This window comes from Limulus polyphemus, unplaced genomic scaffold (assembly GCF_000517525.1).
Source record: "Limulus polyphemus unplaced genomic scaffold, Limulus_polyphemus-2.1.2 Scaffold96, whole genome shotgun sequence".
Taxonomy (NCBI): domain Eukaryota; kingdom Metazoa; phylum Arthropoda; class Merostomata; order Xiphosura; family Limulidae; genus Limulus; species Limulus polyphemus.
The window spans coordinates 977,905-988,419 of NW_013665706.1; the positions used below are offsets into that span (position 1 = coordinate 977,905).

At 35.7% G+C, this 10,515-nt stretch overlaps 1 protein-coding gene across 1 annotated transcript in view; it reads left to right on the forward strand.

The window, feature by feature from the left end:
* The window catches only part of LOC106469391 (probable ascorbate-specific transmembrane electron transporter 1), a 42,172-nt gene extending 32,504 nt beyond the window's left edge, over positions 1-9,668 (forward strand). Inside the window, exons 3-5 of the mRNA XM_022398785.1 lie at positions 6,785-6,990; positions 9,239-9,408; positions 9,599-9,668. Of these exons, the coding sequence (XP_022254493.1) occupies positions 6,785-6,990; positions 9,239-9,408; positions 9,599-9,668 (446 nt within the window). The remainder of the gene's footprint in view (positions 1-6,784; positions 6,991-9,238; positions 9,409-9,598) is intronic.
* Positions 9,669-10,515: the final 847 nt, after the last annotated feature.

Genomic DNA, 10,515 nt, shown 5'->3' on the forward strand with positions numbered 1-10,515 from the left:
GATCTACTAGATATTAACTAATTTTTATAAATATATCAATTCATGTGAATATGACTGAAAATTTTCATTTTTTCTGAAAAGGTGGTGTCCGTTTACTTGTGACCATGCTGTGTATATTATACATAAGAAGTTAAATATTTCTTTCCAAAACTGTGTATTATCACCAGCTAATCCTTCATCGCTATTTAACAAAGAATTATTTAGTTTACAGCATAAAATTTCTATGGATTCTCTACTATTCAATTTAGGTTCATTTAAAATTGTTTCAATTTCATGCCATTGTATTGAGCAACCTGTTTCGACAATTTGTGCAGCAAGAGGAGAAATTAGCATATTATTGTTACGTAAATAACCTTTATGCTAATTGAGACGATATTTAGAGGAGAGACTGGAAATAGAGCACAAATTGAGATTGCCAAGCTCGCCCAACAGAAATACGGATAACCCAAGAATGACAATGGGGTCAGGGCCAGCTGACCCAAGCTGCCCAAATTTGATGAACAGAAAGATGATATGGATGATTTTCTGGAGAGATGTGAAAGATTCACCCAAAGTCAAAACTGGAAATCTGTCTCAGTCCACTTCTCACAGGAAAAGGCCTACAGAAGATGCCATGGACTATTACAAGTTAAAAGTGGCTTTGCTGAAATGCTAGGAATTTACCGAAGAAGGTTTTGTCAGAATTCAGAGAAGTCAAACCTGACATTGGATAAACTGTATTCCAGTTTGTGGCACGTCTATGGTAATACTTCACAAGATGGACTGACAAGGCCAAGTGTGAAATAATTTTGAGGGACTGGCAGATCTACTAATACGTGAACAGTTCGTGATCACGTGCTCGACTGACATGTCACTATTCATAAGGCGACAGCCCCAAAAGATGTGGTCGAGATGATCAAGATGGCAGAACAGTATAAGGAAGCCCATGGAGGGAATATAACTGGCAAGTCTAAGAATAACCAGTTAAAGTCGAAACCAGTGATGGCTGACCAGAAGCAGGAGTCCACCAAAAGTGACAGGAGTTTAATAGACAAATGGGAGAATAGATGATATATTTGTTATAAAATAGGGCACATTGCAAAGGAGTGCAAGTCCATCACCAACAAGTAACAGCAAAAATCTCAACATAAAGCGGGTGGAGCTACTTACAAAGATGGTGCTGGTAAGAAACAGGAAAAGAGTGACTGTCACTTCAGATGCTCCTGCCAGAAGAAACAGAATAAAAAAACACGTCAGATTCACCACAAGAAGGAAGTGCTGTTTCCATGATTCATCAGTACATGACTAATGGTCGGCTCAAGTTAATAAGCAGATCAACAGTGCCAGTAGTGATTGGAGCATGTTACAAATATTGAGAGATGTCAACAAATAACAACATGCCAATGGACGAAGGCTATGTTGGGTACAATAAAGTGAAGGTCCTACGAGACATTAGGTACAGTAGTGCCTTAGTGAGAACCAGTTTGATGACCAGATGACAGGCAAGGTACGCCTGAGTGTACTAACTGATGGGACAGTGAGAAAGTTTCCCGTAGAAAAAAATAGGTGGAGACTCCATACTAAGTAGCAGACTTTGAAGTCATGTGTATCAAGGCACCAATTTACGACTTCGTGATTGGAAACACACCAGGTAGTAGAAATTTGGAGGAATTGGGCAGAAAAAAAGCTGATGAGGCATCTGCAGTTACCACAAGAGCTCAATGGAAGAAGAGCAAGCAAAATATCAAGCCTCTTCAAGCCTAAAAAAATGACATCCAAAATGTAAGTTTACGGGAGCTGAAGGGAGCGCAGAAGAAAAACCCGTCATTGGAGACACTTTGGAACAGTGCCCAAGAGAAAGTCAAGCACAAGACAAAGGTGAAAGAGACTTACAAAACAGGGGACCAGGAAAGAGTATTGAACCAAACCTATAAAAGCAGTTCTACTGGTGAAGCTAAACACATCAAAGGCGGTAAGAAGTACTTATATGACAAGAAGGTCACAAGGAACAAAATTTCAAGGTTAGACAGAAGGTCTTAGTTCTGCTGCCCACAGCCAACAACAAGCTCACCTGGCAGTGGAAAGGACCTTTCACAGTACAAGAAGTGGTAAAAAAAGAACTATGATGTGAAAGTGGACAGGAAGCAAAGATCTACTATGCCAATCTGTTGAAGAGAGGGAAGAAACATAATGGGTGCAGGTGTGGCTGTCATTGATGAAGAACCAGAAGAGAGTGACTCTGTCATAAAAGATGAAAGCCTACATGGTTGAAGATCATTGTATGGAGATGAGACGTAGAAGGACGTCAACATAAGTGAAGAACTGACTGGCAAGCAGAAGAAAGAGGTACAAGATCTACTGTGTCAATATACAGATAGATCAGGCAACACAAGATCAAGATGCAGACAAGGGGATCCTGTGAAGGTGAAGCCCTACCAAAGGCCCTACGTGAGGAGAGACCGACAAAGGAACTGTAGATGTTGGTGCAGAGTATATGAAGAGGCTTAATGTATAAACTGAAAACAGTTTTTGTGTATAGTATAAAAATATCGTAATTATTTTACTTGAAGAGGGGCTTATTGTTGGATATACAAGACTGTTTAGTGTAAGAATTGTTATTTAGTTCATTTGGTGATTTTATATTTAATTGTTATTTAGTTTCATAACAAGAGTGTTAAAAGTCATTATTTTAAAGATGATAGTTATGACAAATTTTGTTGGGTAACTTGGTAAGAGTCAGTGTAGTTCAATTATTGTAAATTGACGTCACGTTACTCGAATCTTCCGTATTTTTCTCGTTTGTTACATCATAGGGTCTCGTAATTTACAAAAAGTTCTAGGCCTCAGTTAGGCATTGTATATATAGGCAATCAAGTGAGCAGAAGTTAATGAAGCTCAGTCAGAAAACGTTATATTAGTGAAAGTAAAGTTAGACTGCGTGATTGTTAGTTTAGCCGGCGATATTTTAAATTGAGTTTCACAGTTTAACACAGACAAGGAGAATATTTTCTCTTGTCAAGGGGTATTCTAAAGTAATTGAACCCGCCTTTGTGGACTTTGACGAAAAGGAGACAGTTATTTAAAGTTTTGGATGCAACTGTGGTAACCCAGATTGTGCAGTAAGAAACAGAGTAGAGAAAAATAATTCGTCTTGTCAATTGGGTTCTACGGTAACTGAACTAGCCTGTGTGGACTTTTAGCGTAAAAGAGAATTATTTAAAGCTCTGTATACAACTATGGTAACCCACGGGGGTAACGTAAGTGAACTTATCACTAATTATATTGTGATAACAGAAAAAAAAATAGAGTTTTAGATACAAGTGTGATATCCTATAGTGTAAAGAATTTTTGTACATATATTTGACTTTTTTAATATATTATTTTAAAACAAGTGGATTGTGCGCTATCCATTTATTGTTCGAATTTATCGCCAGCAATTCACAGACACTTGCTGTAAAAAAAAATCCCAACCCATATTCAAAACCCTGACAAATGCTTCTGTGGCTACCTTACAACGCTGGAATTGTTTTTATTTGAATGTGTAAATAAAGGCCTAAAATCTCACAAAAAGACAGTTGTGGCGATTTTTAAGTTTCGGAATAACTGAAATTAAAAAACAAAACTAAAGAAACTATTATTAATTAATGCTTATTCGCTTTAATGTAACTATTAGGACGTTGGGTTCATATCAGCTGTCAACTGTAAAAATTGTAAACTTGCATGACATTTTGTTTCAATAACAAACCTTAATTTTGGAAATAGCCGAATGTGGGTTTAAAGCACTAAAGTATATTGCACCCGACATTTTGGATGGATTCCATAACATGCTACAGGTTTTCTTGTCAGGCTGAGTTTGTCGTATCTTGTGTTTACTTGCTATTAATTTTAATTTTTCAGTGAAACTTGATTGTATAATTCTGTCTAGATTTATATTTCATGGGGGTGTTAGTATACAGATCTTAAATCATAATTTACATTTACTGTATTTTTAACTTGCTTTGATACTTATACTCACTGAAACATTTATACAGTGTAATTTATTAACGACTGTCATTGCGTCAGAAGTACGTGCAAAAAGTTACTGTTAACCCAATGTTTAGCATAAACATTTTTAGGACGATATTAAACCAAAAGTTTGAAAGTGTAACGTTGCTGTCTGTTTTTGACTTCAGTACTTCTCATCTTGATAATATTCTCTGGGCTTTGCTTAAAGATCGTATATTATTGTTTTTTTTTTATGAAACATTCCTTATGGTAGTACAGTACGTCTAGGAGGTGTATGTTCGAAGAACCGGTTTACGGACTAAGGAAGGAAAATAAATAAATGAGTAAATATCACTCAGTAACACGAAGTAATTAAAGCTAAATCGAAACTCTGCAAGCCAGTTTATTGAAGGTTGACGCTCACCAGTCTTGTAGCCTTAAGTCTATTGCGTTGGTGCCAGGAAGTCCTCCAGTTGTTTAAATGATCATGACTAGTTCGAGTTTCCTCGTGCAATGTTTTGAAAACACCGAATGGCAGTCGTGTTAGTTATGCATGGAAGGTCGTACAGGTAGGTATACATTGTCTCAGAAAAACAGGGTTGGTTTTACAATAAACTACTATTGCTTGAGAAGTGTAATTTTGAACAAGTGCCGAAATGAGAAGAAATATAACAAACTCTTTCAAATTACTTTACCTCCTAAAAGACCATAAGTGCAGTTTAAATTGATGTTTCTAAAACATTTGAAGATTTCTTATTTATAGCCAACTTTCAAACCAGTGGCTCATTTTTTCATATTAAATTTCTACAGCAGAGACGTACATGGGACTGGATGGGCTCAAGCCCCTGTTTTTCACCTCTTATGCCCTCAGTTTTAAAATGAATTGCACACAGGGACTTGTACGTTTTTACAGTAAAACGTAATTATGATACGCAATTAAGTGTAAGGCGAGACTTTTTTTTTTGGACAGGGGGAAGATTATGGGGACTGTGGGTAGCGTCTGGTACACATAGGGTAGAAATCCATTTGAAGCAAACGGATTCTCTTTTATTTCTATTCAATCGGTCTTATAAACACTGTTGAAATCTAAAACTAAAAGAGAGAATTCTTGTGTACTAAAAGGTGTCTTTTTTTTATCTGTCAATGAGCCCCTGCCCTTTTAATCTCCTCTGCAGGTTACTCTTCTACAATACGTGTCATATTAGGTTACGGGTTATTCGTGGCATTGCTTTAAGCACAATATATTATATTTCATAATTAACACTGACTGGTCGTTTTACTAGAACCATAAACATGTATTTGCAGAATACTGTTTAACTGCATATACAATTGTAAAGAGTGATTGCGTGTTTCATGTAACTGCTAGAGCTCTATAAATGCAGAGGTTGTTCATGATATGGTTAATATACAAAGTAATAGTTAAGAACAAGATTCTCTTCGACTTTTAAAGGTGCATAATAAATGGAGTCTGAAATAACAAAAGTGTCGTTGCGCGAAGACTGTTGCTTTATCAACTTTTCAACAACATTTGTCATTATAGTCCATAAACAGTAGCAATGGAAAGGGAGTGTGTCTGCCACTAGTAAATGTTGGGTCGCGAACTGCTGGTGATTGACCAAGGGAAATACTATCATAAAATAAAAAAGACGTCAGATGTCTCAATTGTCTTATTTCTTCAACAATAGTCTGGTATTGACTATTTCCAAACTATCGTAAGAATGGCATTACAAAAACTATCACATGGCATTCAACAGACATTCCAAAAACTGCTAAATTAAGGTGCAAACAAAAGTTTCAGCATAATTATCAAAATTGAATGACTCGAAGCGTGTGGTGTAAAAACATTTTACCCAATTTATCCCTGAAGAAGAATGGTCCACCTTTCGAAAGTGCTCGGGTTATATGGTATTTGTCGTTTTAATGGTGGGGAAAATGTTCTTATAGAAGAACTTGGGCCCTTTGAGTCGTTTTGGAGGGTAAATCCCACCCAGAGTATTTTTGAACATTGTTGTTGATCACAGTTACCCACAGTGCTGCATTTCAACTTTGAGCAAGGGTTCTTCCAAGAATACAACAATCCACTAAGCTCGTGGTTCTAAGAGCATGCCAGTTATTTTTCTTGGCCAACACGATCACTTGGTCTCAATTCGACTAAACTTGTATGAGATGAATTTTGTATTAGTCATTTTGATCCTCTGCCAGGATCTGTAAACTAGTGGACGTATATATTCTTTGATAAATGGTATAAAGTCGAAGAAATACTTTCCAGCACTTTGTGAAGTCATTGTTAGGCCGAGTCCAATATAATGTGGCGAAATTTGGTTCAACATAATAGTATGATACATAATACTCAGAATATGTACACAGCATAATGTAATTTCTCTAGTTCAAACTCTTGAGGAAATGAGTAACAAGTAAAGAAAGATTTTAAAATAACATTAGTAGAAGGATCATATCAAATATATGATATTTTTACCAATACGTTTGTTACAAATACTTCCTAATAAGTAATGTATAATTAGGTCGTAACTATCCAGATCAGTTATTTTTTATCAGAACTTTTGTATCAAATAAGAAAACTTTTTGGGGTCTGTCCTTATAATGTATGCTACTGAGAGACAAACATTAAGGTACCACTAAAAATTAGTATTAGATTTATTACTTTTTCTTGACTGTTTCATTTTTCAATGCCAAAAACAAAACCATTTTATCATTTGTCCAAGTAAGACTTCACCGTTTCTTATTACTTAGGCCTTGTGAAATGTGTAACTCAAACTTATTCTGTAGTAGTTTAAGCAGATGTCTTCATTTTTCCCTGCAGCCATTTTAGTGTTCAGGAACTTTCCCTGCTGTAAAATAATCTATAACAAGGTGTTACATACCATCTTCTACGTATTGGCCATCTCAGCCATCACAATCGGGTTAGTGTCGGCCATCCAAGCCCACAATAATAGTCCAGACTCCAAACATTTTTACAGCATCCATTCCTGGATTGGACTAGGCACTATGGGCCTGTTTGCCCTTCAGGTGAGTATTTTTCCAGTTTTAATTTTTTACTAAACATATTGTAATTTCACATGAAAAGTTGCTAGTTACGTATAGAAAACTTTGTTTCACATACTTCAGTATCTTAGTAATAGTATGAACATATTTCCTCTGTCAGGTTTTTCAGTAATAGTATGAACATATTTCCTCTGTCAGGTTTTTCAGTAATAGTATGAACATATTTCCTCTGTCAGGTTTTTCAGTAATAGTATGAACATATTTCCTCTGTCAGGTTTTTCAGTAATAGTATGAACATATTTCCACTGTCAGGTTTTTCAGTAATAATATTTATGAAGCTGCTGGTAGAGAGCAAAACTGTCTCTAGGTCAAGCACATCACAAATTACATCAAGCGGAGGATAATCAGTGACTTTCTTCATAATTACCAACACGATGTAAGAAGAGAACATCAATTGATCATTTTGAGTAAGATGTATAAATATGTGTATGGAGGAATGCCAGAACATTTGAGTTGGGTTCTATCATGTAAGGTATAACTTGATCTGGAAACTACTCAAGGTATGCGATGCATCTGGTGAAGGGAAGAGGAAGCTACTTAAGATAAAGCTTGAACAATTCTTTTGATAATGAGAAGGTATGGCTTGCACGATGATTCACGATACTAATGCGAGGGATATAGTAGTTTCAAATGATATGCAATCGTTCTAATAGCTGTGTTATGAAGAAACCAGTCTCTCACCCAACTCCCATAACGTATCGAAGCCTTTTTAATGTATTTATGCATATGTTTTCAACTAACATGTACTTATGTCAGATGTGACACCATCTATTTATTGTAAGCAACCAGCAGACACAGCTCGCCGCCAGGCTTGCTCAGCTGAAATACCGTAAAGTTTCATTATTTGTTTTTGAATTTCGCGCAAAGCTACACGAGGGCTATCTGCGCTAGCCGTCCCTAATTTAGCAGTGTAAGACTAGAGCGAAGGCAGCTAGTCAACATCACCCACCGCCAACTCTTGGGCTACTCTTTTACCAACGAATAGTGGGATTGACCGTCACATTATAACGCCCCCACGGCTGAAAGGACGAGCATGTTTGGTGTGACGGGGATTCGAACCCGCGACCTTCAGATTGCGAGTCGAGTGCCGTAACCACATGGCCATACCGGGCCAAAGTTTCATTATGAAAAATAATTAGTAAAAAAAAGTACTGACTGACAGCCAACAAGCAGTTCATCGGGTAGATTGGTAAAAAAAAGTGCTTGAGGTAGCACTGACCCTTAAAACTGGGCAAATTTACATGCTGAGGAAACACTGTTAAACACTTCTTATAACCTTGAAGTTGAGTACAAAACAAACGTATAATGTTGCAATCTCTGAAAGTACACTTTCAGTTACGTATGTCATACGCATAATTCACATGACAGGGATAAAGAAATACTTAACATAAACTGTTTTAACACTCTTTGTGAACATCTTCAAACATTGAATTAAAAATTTGGCAGATTTTCTGCAACGTTAATGAGCTGTTGATAATTAATTTTAATTAATGCCTTCGTTAGTGGTAATTAGAGTCATAACAAGACAACTGGTAAAGACTTTTGAATTTTAAAAACTTCAAGCTATGGAAAGAGTGTAATATCAACAAGTGTGATAAGTTTCATGCTGATATTGGCTTTAATGGTGAAGTTATCATGCTAATAAATTGGTGACCCCAGTGAAAACTGCATTTGATAAAATAGCCGTTAAAACAGAAATGAGTTAATTTATGTTGAAAAGAGGTAAAGCTTACGATTTAGGCTAAATTTGACAAATGTTATTTTTAAAATATTGCGGGCGGTCTTTTACAGTCAGTGCTTCCTTAATGAATACAACAATTCTCTGACCGAAAACAGCGCAATAGCCTTTTGAAAAGAAAAATCTGCTCGTATGCTTGGACAGGTTGATCGCATGTCTTCTAAAATAGTATTCATTCATGATGATAAAAAAACTTGTAGGTTTTAAAATGTCATTTAAAAAACAAAAATAAAAACTCCTATAATCTAAAAATTTTCGAAAGATGGACCTTTCTTCGTAAAGAGCAATATAACACGAGAACTTTCAAAGGACAGACTTTTCAAAAGTGTTCAGGTCATAGGGTTTCTTATTTTCTGTCTTCTATTTCGAAAACAGTATTATATATTATAAGCAGCAACACAACATTCATACTATTAAATATTTATCAATTTTGATTTTGGTACAAAAACCTGATTTGTTCAATTAATATTCTAGTTCATCTTTGGGTTCATCGTTTTCTTGATCTTGTTGTGCTGCGACGCCGCAACAACCAAGTTTCGGGACCAACTCCTGCCAACCCATGTGACATTTGGGCTGATTATTTTCAGCATGGCTGTCGCTGCATGTGTTACAGGCCTGACCCAAACTGCTCGCCACAGACTCAGGTTGGATTCGCATCTTTTTTGTTGTTGTTTTGTTTATCTGTAGAATGGTTGTAATTTGTGTAACAGTTTGCACAGTGTAATTTCGTCTTTCGTTTGTGCACATTAACCATAAATATTAATGTTCGACTTTGATACGTGTAACTATTATGTGCGTATGTTTGTACTTTAATAAAAGTTTGTTTTTCTTAAGCACTAAGCTACTCAATGAACACTATCTGTACTCCGAATTGTGGGGTTTAAGCCCTCGAGATTACCGTTGAGCCACCGTGGACTTTTAACAAAAGTAACAAAAATGAGGAAAAAATCGTAGCTATGTCATGATAAAATCTAAAAGTTAAAAAAAAGAAACGAAATAGTTAAAATTGCTGTTTGTATTTTTATGATTTTACTGATACAATATTATGAATTGTAAACTTTTCAGTTAGAGCTTTATTTTAACAATATAGTGACATTGATGGAAAAAAATATAATGAGTAACACAAAATGTCATGAGAGAAAAATAAGGATTTTCAGGACATCATTATGGAATGCTAAGATTGTGTACACCGTTTTCTGTTTATACAAGAAAACCAAATCTAGTGTAGTTATGTGTGGGTAACATAAAACATTCAAGTCACGTTTCGTTACCAACGGATTGAAAGTGGTCTCTACCCGTTATTAAGGCCACCAATAAGATAGCTGCAACGATCATGAGTGCATACCTGTATTTATAAAAATACAAATAATAAACAATTGGTGTGAAACAAGTATTGTTTTCCATCCGGCTTGGATCTCGTTTGTTACCGTTAGAACAATGAAATTAAGAAAAAATTATAAATGAAATGCCTTAGATAATATTCATTGCATTTTGATGACTAACGTGACTTGAAGGAAAGCCAAAAGGACAATGAGGAAAATACAGATCATCAACTGATTTCAGATTCGTTCTTAGGGAAGTTTTATTGTTAAGATATGTTGCAGGTAGCGAAGGTGTATCAAATATTCCGACATTTTAATGTGAACGTCATTTTTTAATGATTTTTTACACATTTGTGTTCATTAATAACTGTTTTTAAGGAGAAGAAATGCATCGTTTTATTGAATTCGTTTGTTGCCCTATAGCAGCTC